The sequence below is a fragment of the Lathamus discolor genome, chromosome 7 (genome assembly GCF_037157495.1).
Source record: "Lathamus discolor isolate bLatDis1 chromosome 7, bLatDis1.hap1, whole genome shotgun sequence".
Taxonomy (NCBI): Eukaryota; Metazoa; Chordata; class Aves; order Psittaciformes; family Psittacidae; genus Lathamus; species Lathamus discolor.
In genome coordinates this window covers 14,754,784-14,779,250 of record NC_088890.1, presented here as the reverse complement: position 1 = coordinate 14,779,250, position 24,467 = coordinate 14,754,784, and the positions used below count along the sequence as shown (strand labels likewise).

Here is a 24,467-nt window from a genome sequence, read left to right as displayed (position 1 = left end):
GCTCCATGAAAGGAAAGGAGATGGGGAAGAGTGGGGGTGGGAAGAAAAGCTAATCTGAGGCAGTTCTAAACCTCCTGGAGCTGGATTAATGACTGAGAAATGCCAGGGAACATTCTTCGCTGTCATCAGCGAAGCATCAGCCACTTGCTCCACCAGTGCTGGGTATCTCTCGTATTTAGAAACCAGCATTGCTCATCCTGGAACCTGTGCCTCCTTTCCTCTGTGTGAGCGCACCCGGGGTGCCTTTGTGCATCTTCATATCCCCATCCCATGGGCTTAAATAGCAGAGTTGACCCTGTGTGCATTTCATGCACTACTTGAAGCCTAGAGACTGACCATAAGTTTACCAAGTAGGATCAAATGTTTTTAAAAGACCTAATTTGAACGTTAAAATCCACTGGACCAACCCTGAAAGTAAATAAACTGGTTTCTGCTTAAGTGGCTGCAGGCTTCTATCAAAGCTGGGCTGTGGAGCTACCCAGCACAGTGTGCCGCAGGCAGAGCCCGGGCTCTTGGCTTTCCTTACGTGTGGAATCACCCAGTTCTGCCCAAGATCCTTCTCTCAGGAGAAAGCAATGTTCCTCATCCCTCTGCTGCCCACAGAAACCGGACACAGCAGAAAGCCCTCTCTGCTTCTGGCAGTTTTCCTTGCAGACACAGGGAAGCTGGCACTTTGGGCTGCTACCAGTTAGAGCACACACCTCACAAGCCATGGGGTGAAACCAGGCATATTTTCCCCATGGAACCGGCCTTCATCCAAACCTTTCCCAGCTCATGAAGCCCTGAACTTAACTGGATGATGCACTGCTGATTGTGGCACCCTGTGTGCCATCAGCACTTCACGTGCTATCAGCACTCCATGTCAGTAATATGAAGTTATGCTGCCTGAATAATGGTATTTATTCAGGCCAGAAGTGACTTCATATTGGTTTGATTACATGTGTGCCTAAGATCAGTGAGGGCAGGTTTTTTATGTTTCTCCGCTTTGCTTTCTCTTATGCTTTTTACATAAACACATACATTACACCCAAATGTTATAATATCGAGTAGCAATTGTTTCAACACATTAATTTTTCACATTCCACCCTAAAACCAGACCTGTTTTCCAGTTCCAAAATTACTCGTGCTGTCTGTCTAGCTGAACTACTCCAGTTTCCCCTGAGAGGATGACTGTGAGTTGCCAAACCCCTTCATTTAAAGTGGCAGATATGTCAAATGGAGATTTGCTTTTTACTGATCTTAACCAGTGAGGCCTCAAGTTCTTCAAGCATCTTGAAAACTTTAGCATGTTGTAAAAAGGCCCCAGTTTCCTCCACTCTTCCAGAAAGCAATTCTCCTGTGCAAAGCACAGTCATAACTTTGCCATTAACCACTTTTCATGTCAGGTTTCTAATCCCACCATAAAATAATGAACACTGGATACTGAATAAGAATCCTCTAACACCTGAAGCATATTAAAGGTGAAAGCTTTGGCTGGCTACACTGAGCTCCACCACCAGCTAGTGGTACAGAACTGGTTTCCAAGGAAAGGTTGTAAGAACTGAGTCTCTCTCTTAGGCTGATGGAACTATGAGTAAAATAAAGGCACCAGATTCACAAATTCGATGTTAACTGGTAAATCCCAGTAACATCAGGTATTGCGGAAGTTCATTAAAGTGCAGCTGCTTTGCACCACTGGGTATAAGGGGCAAAGCAGTGGTGGCTGCCACAAAGCTCTTTTATCAGACCAAGATATACCTGCAGCAGAGCTACCTTATTATTTAGTATTTTGGCTACTGTATCATGAAAAAGCTTTCAAAAATACGCACTTTACCAATTCAAACATTTTAAGAAAACAATGGAAGCTTCTTAGGCAGAGAGTAACTACAGAAAGTATTTTAGTAACTAGCTTTGATTGCTACTTCATAGGGTTTATTACTTTACTACTTGACTGAATTAAGGCAGGAAATCAGGGAATTAGGAACCATGTTCACAGCGGGTGCAAGACCTCACAGGTCTTTTCTTCTTGAGACAAGTTTAACTTGAGTGTTTGCTATGCAGTATATCGAAGGATATGCCACTGAGACAGAACCTACCTGCGAAGTTACAACCTAGATTTCAAACAACTTAAAAGCTTTTGAGTATTTAAAGAGTTATTCTAGTGTGGTGAGCACACAGCAGGGCTGAAACAGGACCAGGGAACCATCATCATCCCTATCCACTTGCTTGAAGCATCAGCATTTAAGTGAACGAGGAGAGTAAACATGCTGAGATCTTAATACTTCAATAAGATCCAGAAATCAGACACAGCTCCTAAGAAGTCTGCAGGACTGGGTAGGTGCAGTGGGTAGGAGGAGATGCACAAGGACCTCCAAAGGGCACTGAGCCTTACCTGGTGTACACAGGACTTGGCATTCAGGAAGAACAGCTCTACAGTAGTTTTGTCCTTGAGAAAGGAAATGCTTTCAATGTAGAACCTGAAAATTAAATAATAATTAAAAAATGAAGGGTTACTTTCTTGAATAGGTTTCATCTTCCTCCCAGATCATTTTATTTCCTCAGTGTTTTGTTCTCTGGCAGTAAGATGGTGCAGAGGAACTATGAGCTACTGCACTTAATTTCCTGGCTATTAGGAGGGAACAAGCAGAAAATCACAGGCTGACAGCACACAGGGAATGACAAACTCCATGTTCAATAGACTGTAGATATCTGATGACTTTTCCTATCATTTGAAAACCCAACCGAACACTGAAGGAGCAAAGCCCATCCCTCCTAGGCAGATTAAGCCACAGAAGTGGAAAAGGTAACTCCAAGCAGCACGTTGCTGGAGGAAAGCGGCTGGCAGCAGCTCCATAGCACTCTCTTTCCTCCAGGAGCATAGAGCAGCCATGGGCTGAACCCCATTAACTTTGGTCCAAGCAAACAGGAACAAGATAAAAATGACAAGGAATGCTTTGAGATCGACTCCATCCTACTGGGCACATCCCTCCTAATGACAATGGAAGCCTCAAAACCAGGGGTTTACATGGAAGGGCTGCAATGGGCTCAGCCTCACAAGGCACTATCCTGCCCAGCTCTCACTATCTTCCTCCCCAGCCCAGCCTTGGCTTCTTCCCAGGGCCATGGTTGCATCAGACGCACACACCAACCAAAGCAACCCCATTACTGGTCATTCTGGCCCAGCCAAGGTTGGCAGATGGGTCCCAGTTTGTTATAGTACACCAAACATCATGGATGCCACTGGCACTCTCCAAAAGTCACACACAACCTGTCTGTACACTTCTCTGACTCACCTGGGGCATCAACCTAAACAGTGCTGGGATGCATCAAATGATGCAGAGAAAACAGATCTATAATTTGGGGAGCATGGAACTGCCAAGTCAATTTAAAGAGACAAATTTGTGTGAATGTGGTCCTGACACTCCTCCTTTAGCTGCATCTGCAAGCAGGATACCTGTTCTGCAGCTCCTTAAGGAGGACGAGTGTGTTGGGTCCAGACTCTCCCAACCAATGCTAGACAGAAGGTAGACTTTTTCCAGCCAAGTTCAGCCAAGCAAGGACTTAGTCCACCACCACAGACTACACCAGGGCTTCTCAGTGTCTTGCCTTTGATAGTGGCAGGGTTGGATGGCCAGCACAGGGCACACAGCCCACTGTGTTTATCAGAATCAGGCCAATCCCCCCCACAGCCCCACAGTGCTCCCAAGGCTCCTCACAGCCTCAGGCTACAGCCACTCTTCATGTAAATGATTTGCAAGACATCCACAGCAAGAGGTGGAAGAAGTCCACAGCAGCAGCATGGAGCGCATGGTAGGAAGCAGTAAAGCTAGCACCTACTGCTCGTTAGAACATATGCAGTATTTATGCTGTGACTTAAGACAAGCAATACCTTAAACAGTAATCATTTTAATACTTCACATTCCTATGGCATGTTCCATCAAATTAATTTTAAAGCACTCCCCAGGATGCCTCTGCAGGATAAGGAAATAATTCACCCATTTCACTGGCATGCAGCCTGTCCAAGGGGCAGACCCAAGCCCAGCAGCCTGCCTCAGACATTGGAAAGGCTACTTTACATTCCCATGATTCACCATTCACCAAGAGCTGTAGGAGCCACAGCTATTCCCACCTTCTCTTAATCCCACCTGATGTATTTTCAGCTTTACTGAACTTCACTTCAAACACACTCGAGTGTTTCTCTCCAGAAATGCAGAGCATCAGAGGGCAGGAGCCTCACTCTCTCCTTTCCCATGCTGCTGCCAACCCAGCCCTTCACAGCATGGACCTCCCTCCACTGCACCAAAGCTATCATTTTCCTCAACTAATGGCCTCATTTGCATTTGTAGTTTCTCTTAACGAAGAGTCAGGCATGGCTGTCATCCTCAGAAGCAGGATGGTATATCTGTCTCTGAAGAGCAGTAGCTCCCAGTCACCAGTGGTACAGAACAGACCATAGGATCTGTGGATTTCAGCTGTCCCCTGCCCCAGCCAGGTCCATGGCCTCTTTTTCTTCCCTGGTACAAGCTGCACGCTCTTATCACCACAGTACAGATAGGGAACACCGGACTATAGAGATATTCAGGGGATGACAGGCATGTTGGGAACACCATAAAATGTATGTTCTGCTTTTATTTCCGATGCTGCTAGCATTCTTGAAACAAAAATGACACTTTTATGAGTCCTAAATCTGCATTATAGAGCCCTTCACCAGCTGTGTGTAGCATATGAAAGCTTACGTGACTGGACTGAGTTTATGCCAGCTGAAGAAAAAGAATTCACATCTGAAAGGATTTGATCATGTGTTTCATTACTGAACAGCAAGATCTGGTGGATTCCCCCCCCCCCCCCCCCTTCAGTATTGCTACTGGAAACTGTCCAGTGTGGTGCTGAAAGACACTGAGAACTGATGCTGTGGCACATTTGCCACTTGTATGCGAACAGCAGCACAGCACTCTGCCTCATTACACCCGCATCTCAAACAAAGTGACACTGAAAGCACCATTCATTCTGCTTGTGGCTGAACCTATTTCAAACAGGCAGAGGGCTCATCCAGCCTGAGGGATGCCCTGCTCCTGCAGCAGCATCCACCACTGTCACATCATCCACATCTAGAAACCATCGAGCCCAGGGGCACACGAGCTGGGGCTCTGCCCATTCCCAAGTGCCACTTGCCCCACACCCAGCTATACTTTCCTGTTCAAGCTATGGGTGCACACAACTGTGTAATTCAGCTGTTCTCATGGGAGTTTATAGAAAAGGCTATGACAAGGCAAATGTGTTCACATGAGATAAGTGTCTGAGCTAACCACCCAAAGCACATGCCATGCGGTAAAGGCCTGGAGTCACTTACTTATCCAGAAAGTTCTCACAAAGTGGAGCTGCAGATTTTGAAGTGGCTTTTCTGCTGGAATACCCATTTCCTACAGATCAGACAGCTTCCATATTGCTAATTATCTCTGCATCCTCCTCCTCCTGCTCTGCTTCTTGCTCAATGCCCACCTCATTGGCTCCTATTCGCTTGGTCTAGATCTCATAACCCCAGAGTAGTCAGGCTTAAAATTAGCTTCTAAACGTTGATCTTTCCCAGCTCACTCCTCACACACCAGCTCTTGCCCAGGTCTCTGCATAACCTGTCTTGTAGAGGACCATCATGCAACAGGAAGGGCCAAAATAAACATCACGCATTAATCCCAGCCAAAGAAATACTCAAGTCATATGTTTGCCTTCAATATATTCACTCCTACGCCCTCATCAAATACAGTGAATATACTGAAGAGTCCATCATCCCTTTTAAAGCCAGATTTTTTTTCCTCTTAAAAGTGGGCAAGAGAAGCTCTGAACCCCATCCCCAGTAAGCACATATTCAGTCAAAACAAAGTGCAGTTTGTTTGGCCTGTTCCTAAATGACCTAAATGATAAAGGGGGTGCGAGGACATAGCAAGGCAATGGTGCCAACCAACCTAACTACTCAGCTACTTCTGCCTTGGAAGTGCTTCAAATAATTAAGCACACAAGGCACAAATTTACTGACATACGAAAAGCAAATGAGGTCAGTCTGCTCTCGTTTTCCTCATAGACTGTAAGGAAAACAGAAACTCCAACAATATTAAGAATATGATGCTTGGTCTTTTTTTGCCAGCATAGCGCTCTCACAGGACATGTTTTTTTCAGGCCCTTAACCAGCAGAGCTTTGCCAGCAAAAGCCCTAAAGTAATGCAATTACATCGGCAAAAATCATCACTTTGCCAGGGGTTCTATTCCCTCCTGTGGACTGGCTTAAACTGTGTGAGCAAAGAAGCCATTGGCAATCCCTTTCAAGTACAGGCGAACCTTGAGTAAATAAGGATGAAAAGTAGTACAATTGTTTAAAACTAGTAACATTTAGCACTACCAAAGTCAGGCAAAGAAGATATTTAAAATATGGGGGTTTAAACACGAAAAAAAGGAACAGTGCCCTGGTAATAGTTTAAAAAGTAGCAGGTTCCAAAGTACTTTATATCGTAGTTACATACAAAAGAGAGCAGCGCTTACCCAGGACCTAATCTCCACCCAAAACTAATATATCGCTTTGACATTTATTTCCTCTATCAAACCCGTAATCAGTTCTTTTAAACAAACCCCCCTGATGATAAATAAACCCAAATGATAATGTTTTCTTTGTGGAAACAATTACTCACCTAACAGCAAAGTACAAAATTGCTGGGCCTGGTTTCTTGGGCAAGTCATGGTCCAGGACTCTCTGATCCATCTGCAGCCAGACACTCTGACCTCTGCAGAAACAGGTTGGGGAGGTGGTTAAAAACTGGGATGGGAAATACAGAAATGGGGTGTTTTCAGTGCTCATGTTTGCTCTACTCTCAAAACATGAGATTCAGCTCTAAGGCAGGCAAACATCTCCTCAAATTATTTCTTTTTCTTGTAACATTCAGATTTTGATGTTAGGTCTCTTCTGTATGTTAGATAATGCTCTCTGCAGCTATATTTTCAGCTGCAGCACAAAAGCTTAGCACCCAGAAAAGCCAGATCTTATGGAATTACCCTCCTTTGGTACTGATAGGGATGCTTCCATTGACTTCTCATGGCTAGTGGGGGGGATCTGATCTGCAGCAGAGGTTGGATGTTTGCCTGCAGTAGAAATGGGTCTGAGCTCTTCCGCTGCATGGGGACTACACAGCTCTGCAGCCATATCCCACCTATCCCTGCTGTTCTGCACCATCCCCAGTCCCAGTGTGACAGGAAACCCCAGTTCAGAGCAGAGGGGTTTACTGCAGGCACGCTCATTAAATGGGGTAGGTGTTAAAACACTGCTCTCTCTGCAGCAGCTTCTCTGATTGAAATGGGAGGGAAGCCAGAAAGCAAGCAAAAATAACCCGAAACCCCAACAACCTCCCTGAGGACCCTGGAGCAAAGGGGGCGCTGCAGAAGCTGGTGGATGCCCAGAAGGCTGGGGTATGGGTGCCCTCCAGAGGCCACACGCTCCCTTCGAGCACCCAGCCTACTGCTGTACACCCACGGCAGCCTCTGGAGTCCCACTGGTGCTTCTGTGGAAGCCAACAGCTTTCAGGTAATCCCCTGGCAGCACTTTAAAGCGCACGGTGAAGGAGCGCCAGCAACCAAAAACCTGAAGAATTTCACAGCAGCTCTTCTGGGGGTAACATAATAAGCCAAATGCAAACAGCATCCTCAAGGGAGTCATAGAGGAGCTGGAAGGAAGTGTTTTCCAACACTTGAAAGGACAAGGATGTGGCAAAAACATTCTTGGAGAGCCCAAGAAGAGAGTGGCTGGTAAAAATAACACACTGCTGCCTGCGGTCAGGGACCCAGAGCGAGCAGCACTGCAACACCGGCCCTTTCCCCAGAGCCCATCCTGCACTTGTAGATGGGAACAGCCTTGTCAGGGCAGCCCCAGACACCGCTCCAACATGGTTTGTAGGCAGAGGGTTCCATCCAGGACACTATGAAAAGCAGCACTGGAGAGCAGCAGGGACTAATATTCCCATTAGACATGAAGAGGCTTATTTAGGGGCTGTATTAGTGCACAGCTCCGTTTCCCCACTGCCCTAAGCAGCTCTGCTCCAGTTTTTTGGGGGAGCTGAAAGTAACTCTTTTGGAGATGCTGGCCGTGGGGAGCAAACCCTGCACCCAGCAGACATGGGGAAGCATTTCAGTACCATGCCAACAGATGAGCCTGAACACCAGCTGAGGCTTCAGTTAATCTGGCTAACTCTTGAGTTAACACCATAAAGCTTATTTCCCACACTGCTCCATAGCATCTCACCCAGCCCGGCAGCAGCAGCTCTGGGTGGCAGGGGATGGGCAGCAGCTGCTGGAGCTGCCCCATTCCCATCGGCGGTGATGACAAACTGCACCCAACACCGCCACGAGCCTGCAATAGTCCAGCTGCTGGGAAGGGAGCATTGTGCATGTCGAGCATGTTCTGCTTTAGCAGCTCTTTTTTTTTAGTCTGCAGAATAGCTCAGATACCTAAAAGTAATAGGGAAGCTAGAGGGAAGTTGTTTATGGGAAGGACTAACCTCATATTTCACTGCTGCTAGGGAAATTCAGGTTTAAAAGACTTAACATATTTGAGATTGAAGTGCAAAGCAATAGGAGCAATTCATTTTGAAAATAAATGCAAACCCTTTTTGTTGTTACTAAAAGTGCAGAGTAGGGAAGCGGAGGGTGTACACATGGGAAATTACTGCTGAACCTATTTTTCTCACCTTATGAGACAAACATGAGAAGTGTTTGTCACCAGGAAAGTATTTCCAAGTATTCTCTGGTTTGTGCCCAGAAGCTATTTTCCAAATATTTTCTGCTTTGTGCCTTCCCTTTTCCTTATATTACTTACTAACATACTTACTTATAACTAACATACTTACGTATCATCTATAAATGTTATGCCAAAATACTCCTTTTCTTTCAGGTTGAAGTGTGAGGCCACCAGATCCAGTAACTCCCGAGACAAAAGTTTGGGCTATTGGAAGAATAAAAATGATTTAATTCATTTCAGTCCAGGCTTTTTGTGTGTAATTAAATTTTCCTCTGGAAATACTGACATTTAAGTACCCATGGACAACTTAAAACCCTGTTGTGCAACTCAATACAGAAGTGGCTCCATCAGATTCAAGGCAGTTGGATTCAGTGTCTCTATGGAGCACAGAGAAGCAATTATGTACTTAACCCATGACATCAAGCTGAAGTGCATGGACTGACCGCTGCTTTCCTCTTTCTGAGGGAGAAAGGCAGCAGCTCAGGCTTTCCTGCACTTACAGCAGGGGGGATTTGTCAATTAAGAGAATATCATGTACTACAGGATCTCGTGCCTTGGGTTCTGTTAAGGGAATAAACACATCCTGCAAAAACCAGACTTCTCAGTTACCAAACCACCACTACCACAGGGGGTATTTTTAATACACTTTATGAATTTTTGGCGAAAGCAGGTGGAAAACTGATTGTAGAACTGATGGCATCAGAAAACAGATCTGTTTATTCCACTTCTATGAGTTGTTCTAGTAAGAGATACTTCAAGGATCACTTTCGCATGAGCCCCCAGTAGCACTGCTAAAGAAAACAAGCAGAGAAATCTGGAGCTGGGCTACCAGTGCCCTAAAGTGAAAGGTCTGTACCTGGACCAGCAGCTCCAAGTTCCTGTCATCGAGGAGATGCACCTGGCAGTGCCGGCCCTCTGTCATCTGCAAAGACAGCAACACAGCCCATGAGGAAGAGTGGGATACACAGCTTTCCTGGTGTGCACTGGACCATATGAGGCTCAAGGGCAAGGACAACATGTAGCAAGTGTCTAATCTGTACCAGTAAGTGAATCGACTCTGTACCTGAGCATCCTTCTCCAAGGACTCACTCTGGGGAGCTGCCTCAGTACTCAGCTTCCATCAGCTTCAAGCTGGAACTAAGGGCGCTTAGCAGCATTCAGGATCAGACAAAACCAACATTAATGCTGGGAGAATTTAACTTGAGGATGGACTAGCCTGGCTAGCACCACAGCCACAGGCAGCAGCAATGGCCTTTTGTTCCAGTGAGAAGCAAACATGACCAGGAACCCATGAAACCTCCATCTATCCAGCCTTCCCTGTGATGGGTCAGCCTAGATTTGGTCCATTAACGAAGGACCTGATCTCCACTCTAGATGGGAGTGCCTGCCAGCACATTAATGTTTTTCCTTGGATAGCTTCTCGCAACTCTTAGAAGCCATTGCCTCTATAGGATTCTTATATAGGTGCTTGAACTGAATGATTAAGCTTTGCAATCTGTGATGTTATATCTGGACCACCTATCCCATGTCACATTTATCTCTTGCAAACAAAGTGTCTTCCTCTTTAAAAAGCAAGTAATTCAGAAACACAGCACATAAAAAAGCACATTATACCCTTTTAGTACTTGCCTTTTGAAATCTAATACATTTCCATGAAAGCTTTTATATTATTTAAAATCGGTTCTAATTCTGGGCCTCTCAGCAGCTTCCTCAAGGACCGGCTTTGCAACACTCTCCAGGCAGGAGCTGGGGAAGGAAACCTGGCTTTTATGTTTATTCTCCCAGCCTCAGAGTAACTTATTTCCTGACAGCACAAGCTTCCCGCTGACTGTAAATCCTCAGCTGTGAGCAGAGGCTGAGGGTGGTTTGCTTAGATAGGGGGTCCCGCAGGGATTAAACAGCAACAAAGTGGTTTCTCCTTTCACACCCCTCTGGCTCCTCAAGGATGGGGACAAAGATAGGACTGAGCTCTACTGCCACCAGCACCCCTTCATCACCTCCTGCCCCAGGATGCCGCACATCCAAACGTTGTAGAGGCTTAAAAGTAAGTACAATTTGTATAAGATTGCAGTATAACTGAAAGGAGACCTCTCACCAACCCCAGTGCTGTCCCCATTTCAACACGTGGCAGTTCGCACAGTGAGGGCTGCCCAGACACAGCCTCTTCTGTCAGCACTCAGACGTAGAAGGAAATTAACAAAGCTTTATTGTTTCAACTAATTGAGCTCATTTCAACCAAAAGCCAAGAGGGAGTCCCCTCCTGAGGAGCTCTGCAAACAGGTCAGAGATGAGCGACTGCGGGAACAACTCTGCCTAGTGTCTGGGAAAACAGGGCTACAGCATCTGTGGTACTGGCAACCAACAGCACCACTAAACATGTAGCATCACATCACTCACCAAAACAGCAGTACTGGTGAAAGGACTGTTCACAGAGTAAGTCTAGCTGGAAGAAATCCCTTCCTTTTCGTTTCTATGAACATGAATCTGTACAGAAGTACCAGATGAAGAGAGACCTGTCCTGCAGGCAGGGGTGCACTGCAAAGGATGCACCGTCACAGAGATGACAGTAACATCCTCTGTGCAAGCCATGGCTGCACTCCTTGGTGCTGCACGCTGCAGATGCATCATCCCAGACCTTCACTAGCCCCATGCCCTGTGCTCACAGCAAGGTAGTATTTCCAGCATTTTATCCTTAGGATTTTGGAAGCAAAGCTATGCCATCACGATCCTGGCTTCCAGTATGCTCCCTGTGATGTATCTTCTCATAGAACACACTGCCTAGAGCCCTTAAATCCATTACAATCCCATCACAGGTCCATTTGTCCCTGAGAGCCATCACACATTCATAACCAAGTCACATGTTGCCATCTATTAATCATTTCATCAGCGCACCCTTCAAGGTGGTGCATATTTCTGGCTCTGACATACTGGTACCAATCTGCCCCTGGTGCGATGTGTCTTATCCAATAGTGTCTTTAAATCATTCTCCATCTGTTGCTCTGAGATAGCACAGGGGTTGCCATTATTTAATTGCTAGCTGCTTTAGCTTTCACCCAGCGAAATCACATTAATCACTTCTGACTGTTTTAATTGCCTCAGTTGTCTGTTGTTAAGTAAAAAAGGTTTCTATTATAGCAAACACATCCACAAAGACTTGTGCTGAGCAGAAAAGAAGCTTGGCTGGGAAGATTAAAACATAAAAGAAGTACCAACCATAATCTGTGCTTCTATTCAGCTGTCCAAGGTAATTGTAGAGCACCTTAAAAGTAATTAAATCTCATGACGCCCCTGAAGATAGGCAAGATATAATTATCCCTAATTTTATTGATGAGAAAACATAAGGACACAGCTTTTAAGCCTCATTTACAGATATAGATACAGATAACGTTTAGTACCTGCATCTCCTGGCATCTCATTACAAGTCATACAGCTGCCTCCCAGAGTACTAGAAAGCTCAGTCGAGAAGTTGCAGAAGATGCCAGGGTGCTGGGTGACAAAGCACCATGAAATGCCATTCCTCTGACAAATCTGTCAGCTCCCAGTATCCCCAGAGCTCTATGTGGCCATGGGCTTGTGTCACCCCAGGAACACTCTGCACATGGTGGGACATAACAGCAAAGTCCAGGGCTGTAACTCAAGGAAGACGGGCTCTGGAGCCATTCCCATTTGCACCCCTCTACCCCCCAGCCCATGCACACATCTCTGAGAGCTACATCCTTCCTAAGTGCCTTCTCCACCTGGGAGAAGGATACTCACTGTGTGGCACCACAGCCCGGTCAGGGAACACAAATCTTCCAGGGTGACAAGCAGATTTGCATCTGCAGGCTCCAAACCCTACACAAAGTGGTTGCTAAGTAGGGCAGTCCTCTTGCAGACCTGAGGCTTCAGCAACCAGCACCATAGATCCTGCAGCTGTGCAAGAGCTCACTCCAAGTATCCCCACCCCATTCCTGATGGGGCAGAGAGCACTTCACTTGGCTTACTCTGTACTTATAAACACCCAAGTAAATCACTCCCAGTTACTATCACGGAGCAACGCAAGCCCAACCTGCATCAGGAATGCCGCCCACCAGAGAGTTCATCTCCAGGAGGCAACTCTCCTCACATGGAGCTGCCCCCCTGGGCAGGCAGGGCTCCTACATACAAGACAGAACTCACATTTTGGAAGGCTCACTTGCAGAAGGGGCAGAATTGAAAGCTTCAGAGGCTATTGCAGCTACAAGACCACCTCACAAGCTTTGAAGCATCAGTCACCTTCCACCAGCCCCATATTGTCCCAGTGCAGTGATGAAGAGGTATGACGTATCTATGGTGCAGCACTGCCACATGCTCCAGCACAGGTATCAATGGTCTGGTCCTCTCCTCTTGCTTGAAGAAAAGCTGGAGAGCTTCATACAGAAGACTTCACCACCACGGCATAGAATGACAGAATAGTCAGGGTTGGAAAGGACCTTAAGATCATCTAGTTCCAACCCCCTGCCATGGGCAGGGACGCGTATCACTGGATGCATAAAGGATTTTGGCCATGGAAGAGTGCCTCCAGCCTAGTGACCAGAGACCCTGAGTTCCTGGAGCCAAAGCAGCAAAGGACTTGACACCGGTGCGATTTAATTCCCCACAGCACATCCACTCATGGGCCCATCTTCTTGGGCTTGGGAAAGGGATTTGTACTTGGCTCCGCAGCTCTCAGGCTGTTGAGTTTCCCAAAGACCCAACACCCTGTGGGCCCCTTGCAGATACATTTTCTTTCATCTTTAATTCAGTACGCCTTGCTAATCTGAACAATATAATTGATTTTCTATGTACTTGGACCAATCCATCACAAGATGAGCACAGCTGCCTGGCTCAGTTAGGAGGCGGCGTGAGCAGTCTTGAGATATATATACACACATCTGTGTTTTCCAGCTTATTCTCATTGATTTTGCATTGTCTGCACAAATGAACAATTTCGCTATATTTTTGCAACATGCCCCCAAGTTGGTCCTTTGAGCAGTTATTTTTAAAAGCCTGCTAATATTTAAAGCTATTATCCAGTAAAAGAAGTAGCATCATAAAATTCATGAACTATTCCTGTATCTCATTCCCAACAGGAAATTAGCAGAGCGATGCAACTCATGGCCCCATTTTTGGCAAAACCATACTGAGATACTGGGATGCTTATTGTTTCCCAAAGTCACTTTTATGTTCTGCATACAATAAGCAATAAAAACTTGAAAATGGAGAGGAATGAAAAGGAGACAAGCGCTGTCTGATGCAGAAGTGCAGTGATATTAAAATACTGCATCCCTCATAACTTGCTTTTAGCAAGAACCTGATTCATCCAGATCTTCAGAAAAAAAGGCAGATCAAGGAGAAGAAACACAATTCCCAGAATATTCATGTGTGGAAATTAAAGCATAGGGTGATGTGGTTCTATAAAGCAGGTTAACATGTTCAGAAAGGTTTCATATAGCTGGAAAAGCACATTTTTTCCTCCATCTTCTGACACAAAAACGAAGACAAATTCTCCACCTAAAAGCACTGAGGCAAATTTTCCAAAACATCAATCCTTTAAAAAGAGAAAAACAAGGCAGAGAGAAAAAAAAAAAATACTTCTTGGCTACTTAAACTGATTCCCTGTGATATCCTGAGCCAGAATGTTTATTTGGGAAAAAACCCCATATGCAGGATATTTATACTATTGCTCTTGAGCAGAAACATCCTCCGTGTTCAGAGCTGGTTGTTACGTGCAGTATATTTAGACATCCATGTGTGTTATCCAGTTAGGGCAAAAAACCGAGAAAGAAAAAAGTAATCAGGGTGTAAACAGGAAACCTCAAAAAAACTTCAGCCAAAACCCAGAAGCTGTCAGAATAACGTATATCCCGATGTGTAGCTTCAGAATGGGAAATCATGAAGGGTTCAGATCAGAGGAAACCTCAATGTGATGCACTCCCTTGAGACCAGATTTCACCACCTAGAACTGGGCAAATCACTTGGCATTGCTGGCTTTATTTGTCACTAACTTCTATTTTTAAGCCTTTTTCTGTTATAAAAAGGTCTGGACTCTTCACAACTGGGGAAAGCCAAAACAACCCCAAACTCTAACAACGCTGTGGCCGAAGAAGAGAAAATCATACATAAGCTGCACTACTTTAGACAAAACTGGGAGCTGTTTCTACCATGGAAGTGCTCAGAGGTCTGCACAGGCACCCCAGCTGCTCCCACATTTGGGACATGCCATGATTTGGAGATCAGCATCCCACGTGCACATCCTTCCAGCACAGAGGATGCTGTACCAGGTCCTGTATCCACATAAACATGCAGTGCTGGTAGCTTTAAAACCACCCCCCATCCAGCAAGGCTTCACATCTTTAATGCTCCGAAAACTCCACAAGAATTCTTGTGGAAGCAGCAAACCTCCTCCCCCACGTCTCCCCTTTCCTTCCTCTTAAGATAAACTCTTTGTTCAGGCATGGGTGTTACTGAGCACCCGCAGGGGCTCTGTCTGGAGAACACCAAGCGTGACACTGGGGATGTGGTCCAGATGCACAGAACCATGCACGTTATTTCAGTAAGGCCCTTGCAGGGTATCCACATGAAACTAAACTTCTCTGGCAGGTGAGTAAGCTCCAACGATATTTTACAGGCAGAAAAGAAGAAACTTGCACCGGTGCACCCAGAGATGAGAGAGGAAGAAGAACCATTTTCACTAAATAAATGGCCAGCACACAAAGCCTGAAACCTGCAGTTCTAAAAGTGAGAAATTGGACTGCAGTCACCATTAGCACAGGGATTGCGAGAACTGCCTCATTTATTCCTGAAACAGGCACATTGCTCCACGATGGCTCAAGCAGTCAGAGTGCTGAAGAAAATCATACAGATAACCAAAAAGAGCAATATTACCACTCACAAGAGGCATGTGGTCTGTGAGAAAGTGCTGTCCCTTTGCCACACCAACTCATCCTCACAAAGCATGTGCGATGAGAGGTTCCCAAAATCCTGCTATCCTGCAGGTGATAGACTGGTGACTCCAAGGCAGCAGCACTGCTTTGCAGGTGTATGAGCCCAGAGAAACAGCCTTGCACCTAAAAGTTTCATCTCAAATCCCCACCTGAGCTGCAGTTAACCAGCTATAAAGCATCACCAATAATTTCCTGTAAGGGTTTGGGTTTTTTTCTTCCCTAAACCTCCCTTCTGTAACTCATAAGCCTGTGAGCGATTTCAAAGCTTAATATTGAAGCCCCTACGTTGACCTCAAATTTTAATCAGGGCTCAGGTTATTTTTCCTTTGGTCCTGAAGGCATTTAGGATCAGATACTCAGCTGCCTTAGATCATCACGGCTGCACTGACTGATACAAAGGGCCAGCTTACGTCTGGCCTCTAAACGTGCACAGCCTGATAAAAGTACAAAATAAGATGCAAGAATGTATTGTAATATGGAGCTGCCCTAAGCAGGCGCATGTCAGGAAAATAAAAGCTTTTGCCTGTCCTTCTGGAAGGAAGGGGCCTGCATGCAGCTGAGGGGAAGAGGGGAAAAGTTATAAAGGTTTAAATGACCTCAGAGTTTCCTGGTGTGTCTGTTGGGAGAGCAAAGCTTCATCATGTGCCAGCACTCTGAGCTGCTCAAAGCTTTAAGGAAGAAAACGCTTGAAGCAGGAAAATAACAAACAGGAGTTTGGTTTTACACCAGCATTTCTATGGGAACTCTGTAATTGATCCACACAGGTCTCCAAAAACACGTTGATGCACACTTCTTGTGAGCCTGTGTGCAAGACAAAGAAACCTTTGGCTGAAATCCTGGCTTCAATGTAGTCAATGAATTTTGCCACTAACTTTAATAGGGCCAGGATTTTGACTTATATCATTTATTATCTTGCTATTAAACTTAACAGAAGCTAGTATCTACGTAACGTTAAATAGCCAGCGATGCACTGAAGTGGCTGGCTACATCTTTCACCCTTTGGTAAGATGCCTTGTAGGACACATCTCGCCCCACAAGGGTGACTTCCGAGTACCACTTTGTCCTTCCCAGGGGCCGCAGAGCCAACCCTGGCTCTGCACACTCCCACCCCAAAACGCACGGGCTCTTTACCCACAGCATTTGCAGGAACTGTACAAGTGATTCCTAACCTCCATGTGTCCCTGTGCTTCTTGTCTCAGGACCAGCAAGGCAGGGACAGACACTTGAAGGCCTGACTGAATACAACATGCACAAAACCAGTGTTCTAAGAAGAGACAGGTGGGAGAAAACCCACTTAAGTGCACGCTGGTACGAATACCCCTTTGATGCTTTCCATGGAAACATTGGCTCTGCTGAAGTTTGGCAAAGAGTTAGAGATAAAACAGAGTGCCTGGAACAAGGGGCTGAGAGGCTCTCCGGGGTGCATGGCACCTTCCTAAAATAGCCACGCAAACTGAAGATACAATGAAAAACCGGCTCCTGCAGAGCATCAACTGACTTTCATGTAGGCCCCACCAGCTTAGCCAGTAAAAGTCTCCCCCAAAGCCAGCCCAAGTGCTCCCCCTCACTGCAGGCACTGTGGCTTTTCAGGGCCCAGTGCCAGCACACTTCCCATGAGATTCTCATTTTTCCCATTTATTCCACTATTTCTCATTGCAGGGGATGGCAAATCTAAAGGACTCTTTCACTTGCTTTATTGATGGCTTGCTGAATTGTCCAGGACAACAGGCACAGCCTCTTGTGGCCATCGGAAAGATCTCCCTCACTGGAGTGGGTGTTGGGGCTCTAAATCTCATCCTCCTCCCTCAAAATGCTCAAATGCAATGTGCAAAAATAACGAGGAGCACACTGCAATAAAAGGCAAAAGCAAAGAACAGTGATAAATGAAAATCCAGGCAACAAATTAATTCAGTCTTCCTCAAAATTATAAAGACAGTATCTCAGCCAGGAGATAAAGCTCTTTGCCAAGAGCAAAATATAAACAGGAGAGTTGCTGCTCCTTAGTCTCTACCAGCAGCATGCAGAGTAAAACCTACCCCTCTTCTCCCCACAGGGAATTCTGCAGTGTGGCTGCCTTTGCTGCTGCTCCCTCCCATGCAGGGGTTGTTCACCCACCACTGAGCAGCAGCATGAGGATGAGGATGCTACAAGTGCACAGGCAGCGTTGCTTCCCATGGCACAAAGCAGAGGAGCAAACTGCTGCAGAAGAGCCTTTACTGGCTCAGTTTGACCCATACTTTTCAGCTGACAAGCCCCAACAAGACAGCGTTTCATCTCCCCTGACACTGCCACATGCCACAGGACGTTGCCAACAGTGTTATCAGTGCTGCAAGTCCCTTTGACATAGGGGGAGAGGTTAGCCATCTTCTTGAAGGAGCAGCCCCCTTGCTGCATCAATATTCTCCTTTCATTAAAGCTGTCTCACACACAAAACTGAGATGTTTCTTGAACAGGTCATGACATTCCATGAGTGCTGATGTTAACATTCCTAACACTTTGCAATGTATTTAAAATATCAGCAAGAAAAGGACAAGCAACTATAGAGCTAATCCTAAAATATCAGGAAAATTAATAGGAAACAATCAGGGCAGATCTGCCACAAATATCAAGTCAATGAAATACTTCATCCAACATCTGCTTTCCTTGGCAGAACACAGCTAATAAGTGTCTGGTAGAGACGTGCTTATCACCAGCACTGCTGAGACACTGCAGTTGGGTTATTACCGCACACAAGCCCATCATAATGCTTTGCTCCAGTGTAACCTCCTGGGAATTCAGGGGAAGAAAGGATCCTTTGGGATCAGATTGCTTTCCTGATACTATCCAATGGAGCAAATGTGGAGCTGGCCCTGGAAAGGGCAGTGCTTCAAGGCAGCAGCATCCTCTGCCCTTGAACGAGCCGTACCCACCTTGGGGCAGGACCAGACGCCTGCCCTCCCATGACTTGTTCTGACCTTCACTCCTCGACCACGAGGCTGCAGGCAGATCAGTTAAGCTCCTGCTTCTTTACTTCAGTCTCTACAACACGAGCCTCAGGAGATATTCTGTGCACAGCTTCTGATAACTTCCCCTGTGTTTTAGCCCACTCCAGAAGCCATCTCTGACCCACCTGAAACAAACTCAGCTTTCCCAGTTATGGGAATAGTTACGGAAGACCAAGAAAATCCCATTAGGAAAGAGTTTCCCATCCCCAGAGACCTGTAGCCCTGTTCTCACTGCCTTTTTGCCTCTCCCCAGCCCTGAAGCTCTCCCCCTTGCTTTGATGGCTTCTCACAGGCTTCTCCTCTGTCCCCCCAAATGCACTTCTTACTTCTCAACCACCCCCATGCTTGCACCTGGTTTGGGTTTTTGAGGCAAAGCTACTGAGGCATGAGACACAGAGAGAGCAAGCCTTGACCATTAAATATCTGCCTTCCTCTCCAGGCAGCACCACATCCTCTGGGGGCATCCTACATCTTATCCCCTCCTGCCCCATCAGGGTCCTTGCACCTGGTTCATCCCCCATCCTGCCCCCATCCTCTCCCTGTACTTTTCCAGCCACTCTCGTGCTTGGCAGCTGCCCCTCAGGAAACGCAGACGCCAGCCTTGAACAGACATTAGGTAAGCAGGCAATGGAAAAGAACACAAGGCTGTATCACAAGTCCATCTGAACTGCCTTTAAACCTGTAACTCTTCAAATACATGCAAAGAGCAAGGAAATAAACCAAGGAAAAGCCTCCAAGGCTCTCTAGGAGGACTCAAAGCAGGGGTATTGGCTGCAGCAGGCACGGCATGCATCCCACCACCAGCACCCTGCCAGGCACTCGGGGACTGACAGACCTGGACTGCTCCCCGCACCATGTTCAAAGCAAAACAAGCACTTGGCATCAAAGGCTTTTTCTCCGCAGCCATTACCGAGCTCCACGTGCTGCATCCCCAGTGCCGATCTCTTCATAAGGGGTGTTTTTTGGAGCAAGAGGGGTGGGGATCTTACTGATGAGACATTTAATAGTTACGCGCTGAAAGGAGCTACTGTACCAGGCACTGGCTGCCTTTTCGCAGGACTTATGAATCTGTGCTTTGTTCAGGTTAAATCATATCTCAGAGCAGCCTATGCAGGTAATCTCCCAAAATGTTGGTTTTGCTATGACCAAAAGTTACAGACCGGCTCCCCAGCTGCAGAGTTACCAGAGTCAAGCTTGGAATTAGCACTTTCCTAAAGCAGCCAAGGCAGCACTTCCAACAAAAGCAGGAAAAAACAGCTGGAAATGCTGGGAGTAAACAAACAGCCCCTTATCTCCACAATGGAGTGCAAAAAGATGCAAAGAAATTTTTATGGACTGAGCTTTCAGGGTAAAGAAAAGAGCATGTAAAAAGGTTCCAGCCACCACTACCACAGTACCCCACAAAGCAAGCTCACCGCTCCGTGCTGCTCTCCTGCGCTCACAGCTCCAAGCTCTGCATGATGTTTAAGTCAGGACACAATGTAAGAGCACTGAACAACATTATCTGCCTCTGCTAAGCATGAGATGTTAAATTATAGCCTCTTACCTCCAAGTCACAAGCCCTGCTAGTGCAAAAGGACTGGAGAAGCCCAAGAAGTACTCAGCACCATGCATCTGCTAAGCCTTCATGTTTTCTGTATGTTTGAGCTGAGGGAAGAAGGGAGACACGATTCCGGACTTCTTCCGTGGCTATATAATCTCAAGGAAGTGACCTTTGCATTGTTGCTTTGATTACAGATTCAGAAACAAAAGCCTTTCCAGCGTGAGTCAGGGGACACAAGAGGTTGAAACGTGATTGTTAAAAGCGGAGGCGAGCTGGGAAAGCATTACAATTGGTGTGGGTTTCTTGTTATTTGTAATAGTAACCCCTTTATCATTAAACAGAGCCAAATAAGAACCAACAGTCACCAACCAAAGGCACAGCGCAGGCAGCCAGCCCCAGGGCAGTGTGACACTTCACTGTGGGACCACAGGTCCTCGTGCCACAGTAGCCAGCTGAGGACCGCAGCGCCGACAACTGTGCTTGCTGGGGGCTGCCATCATTCACTGGGCTCTCCCACCCCACACATCCCCATCCAGGGGATGGAAGGGGCCTTTCTGCTAAAACCTGGCACAGCGCTAAAACTTCAGACACCCCTGCTATGGTGTTTCACTGCATTTCCCAAACCCTTTTCCAAAGCACAGGTCTGCTGCCTCTGATATGGCTTACTGCACATCAGGGAAGGAACCAAGAGTGCAGTTCACATACTTGGCCATCAACCAGAACCTGTTCTGGGGTCAGGGTTGCTCTCCTGGAGTATTGCTGCTCTAGAGGTGAAAAAGTAAAGCATCTACCTGTTGTTCTGCTGCTCACTCCGCTCCCTTTGCAGACTCTTTTCTGCATGCAAAACACCGAGTTATACTTCACCTCCCGGATTTCTTTCCTGCTGGTGCACCAGGCTACAAGGCTTCACACACAGCTCTGACTGTGTAACTGTGTCAGGCAGAGCACAGGTATCACACAAAGGCACAAAAACTGAGCTTTCCTCCAAAAGAGCATCAAATGTCTATGTAACACAGCTTTTACTGAAAACAGACAAGAAAACCCAAACCAGGAAACCAGAGAACTGTGTACCCAAATCCAGGAGGCTGTAACCCCCAGGCAGCTACACAAGAGGCACAAAATCTCAAGTTTACACATGCAGTCACTTCCAAATCTGAAGCACAAGCTTGCTCCTTCTTCACACACATAGCTCAACATTATTCACTTCCTTTTATGTGACAGGAATACGGGTACCCAAGCTTCTAAATCACACCACTGACTTGCATCCTCTGGCTGCATAAATTATGGTACGAAGACCAATGCCAAGAGAACAACACAGCCCAGGAGCACAGCATCCAACATGGAAGATATGGGCCAAGGGAAAATCACAGAATGGTACTAGAGCAGGGATGAACTGTGAACACACACCAAGACAACTTCACATGGGAGCGAGAACAACCTATTCCCTTTAGCTGAATGCTCTTTGGTTATTTCTGCTCCCAGTTGAGCAGTCACTATACACAGAGAGGACGGACTATGAAGATTTTTCTACCCCAATTTTTATAATCCATGGATCTACTTCAACAGAAGAAATTAAGTTCAGCACCTGGAACAAACGAACTTGCTGTTATCAGAACAGCCTTGGGGTGAAACTTTAAAAAGCAACACCTCAGACACATGGCTCCCACTTCTCAGAGGCACCCAATCCTTTTGGTCCACTTCAACTCACCTAAACAGGATGCTCTGTGTACTGACTGAAGTCAGTAACAGGATCCATTAGGCTGCAGAGCACTGTTAAAGAGAAGCTGGGCTGCCTTGTCCACACAATCAATGAGCATAGCCAGCCCTGCTCCCTCACATGGGGCTACTCTATGAATTACCATCAATCCAGACACCTGCAATGGGCAGCTCGCCCCAGCTACCCCAGACACCCAGATGCAGTGAGGTGCCAGAGGTGTCTCGCCCTCCTTGTTTAAGGCAGAGCAACTACCTTTGATCAAATATCCACCTTTTAAATAGCTGCAGACAAAGAGTTTGAGCTGGCTTTCTTTTCAAAGTTGCTTTGTAAGAACTAACACTCTCATAGTCATCAGATTACAAAAGCTCTCCACATCATGCTCCATATCACAGCCTTCATGAGAAAGCCATAAGGCAGGAGGGTGCCAGGGCAGGTCCGGCCAGCTGGTCCAGACTGCACCAGCAACCTAAGGGGCAGCAGCCGAGACACTTGGGAGTATTTCAGAGCAACAATCTTGCATTTGTCTCCAAAACACAGACTCCAAAGCCCAAAAATAAGATGGAAAACAGACAGTGAGTCATATTTCCTTAGAGAGAAATGACGTGAAGGTTTACCTGGGTGGTGCCAGCTTCTGCCCTGCTGGAATAACCACAGGGACAGGAATAGCTGGAGGAGGGGAAGAGTACAGCTCCTAGGAGGATCCAGGGCTTCCAAATAAATACAGATCTGGGCTGTATGATTCAGCTCTGGGACACAGATAACTTTTATAAACCAGAAACACTGGAGTTTAAAGAAAATCGAGTGCATCCACAAGAGGTTCCAGCAGCAGGAAGCTGTTGGAGCAGGGAGAGTCGAGCAGGAAGAAGTCTCTGCAATTCAGAGGCCCCCAGAAGAGCTCCGAACTGATGTCTGAGGTTGGCAGTGCTGCCAAAGAGGACATAACCCCATAGTGAATGCAGGACACCCAGCTCTCTGGATAAGGTGAACAGATGCACCGTGCTTGATATTAGAGAGGAACTCTCCCACTTTCACTAGAGCTTAGCTAACACCAGCTTGCATGCCTGCTAAATGCACCTGCCCAGCCAGATTCCTGATGGCCTTCATCCACACCACATACTTAACTCTCCCAAAACAACTGTGGCAACCAGACACATCCAGTCTGGTGGCAGCCAAACATCGACACTCAGCATGATGAGGACCTATTTGCCTTCCTGGAAAGCTTGTTCCCCTCTTTTTTTTTCCTATCTACAACCTGTTTTCCTCTCCTTTTTCACTTCTGCCTTTTTTCCCCACTACCTGTTTGTTTTCCCACACTTCCTTGGAAGTTTGGGCTCCATTTGGAGTACTGGGGGTTTTGACACACAACTGAATGGGGGCAGAATGATTAATTTTTAATTCCCTAGTGCCTCCCCTCTCTTCCCTTGCTTACACAGCCAGTACTTTTCATGCTATGTAATTCTTGCACTGCCTTCTCCTGCTCTTCCAGCTTCTTTACTCCCATCCTCCTGTCCTTTGCCTTCCTCACCCATGCACAAGCCAGCAACCTACCTGCGCAAGATACCAACAAGCATGGCCTTCTCCACTCTGTCCAGCCCACATCACCCTACATAGAAACCACTGATCCAATGAGAGGTAAAACCAGGATGCTCAGAAACCAGCATATAATTAGCTGTGGCCACATGCTCTAAGTGCAGCAATTTCTCCACCACCACTCCCAGCTCTACTAGCACCACACATTTGCACCCAGTAGTAAGCAGGAAGATGTCACCCATCACTGGGACAGCACCTATTCTACATCAGGTGGAAAAGCAACCATGGAAACATCAGTGTCTTAAATCTGACGTTGCTTGGACTGTCAATGATGGCTTTTAATAGCTAACCCAGCACACTCAGGCTGTTCTCAGCATTTTGATGAACCTCACTATCCCCACCTTTCCTTCCCCAACATACAAAATCAATGCATGTTTGTATGCATGATAGATAAACCATCAGGGAAAAGTGTACATGTGTATTTGTGTGTGGGAGGGTATTTAAGCTAATATATTCTAGCACCAATAGCTTTATCCTCTTTGCAGTCTCTGAGACTGAACTGGCCTCCATCTGTACAGGAGATTAGCAGAATTCCTAATCACTAATTATGACTCAGAGGTTTTAAGAACAACGCACACTGCACAAGGGTGGCCTGATTTTTAGAAAGTGAGGAGACAGCGCAGTGTTATTTTAAGCGCATGGACGGTCCATCCACGACTGTAAAGCACCACCGTGACTTGCTAAAGCGATGGAAAGCTAAGCACTTGGAAGGACAAAAAATGAAGTATGGAAAAATCAGCATGTGCCTGAAACACTTGTAATTTACCTTTTCGTAAACCTCTTGTCCAGTCAGAGCAAACTTGCCAGCCTCAATGCACAAGACCAAAACAGAGATTTATGCAGGCAGGTTCATACAGTGATACCTTTGTACAGGAGTCTGCTTCTGAAAGGCAGCGACATTTGAAATCCAACGTATTTTGTGATCTGTGTCAGATCG

General features: G+C 46.4%; 1 protein-coding gene across 3 annotated transcripts in view; it reads right to left on the bottom strand.

Annotated features, from left to right (window-relative positions):
* FRMD4B (FERM domain containing 4B) overlaps window positions 1-24,467 on the bottom strand; it is a 141,010-nt gene that overhangs the window by 53,398 nt on the left and 63,145 nt on the right. The window contains exons 1-5 of one of the 3 annotated variants that reach the window (XM_065687239.1): window positions 20,227-20,245; window positions 9,609-9,674; window positions 8,862-8,956; window positions 6,657-6,749; window positions 2,372-2,456 (exon numbers count right to left, since the gene is read on the bottom strand). In XM_065687239.1, the coding sequence (XP_065543311.1) occupies window positions 2,372-2,456; window positions 6,657-6,749; window positions 8,862-8,956; window positions 9,609-9,674 (339 nt within the window). In that variant the 5' untranslated portion in view covers window positions 20,227-20,245. Of the gene's footprint in view, window positions 1-2,371; window positions 2,457-6,656; window positions 6,750-8,861; window positions 8,957-9,608; window positions 9,675-12,508; window positions 12,520-20,226; window positions 20,246-24,467 lie in introns of those variants that run through there. The other 2 variants (XM_065687238.1, XM_065687237.1) reach the window with 2 other exon arrangements.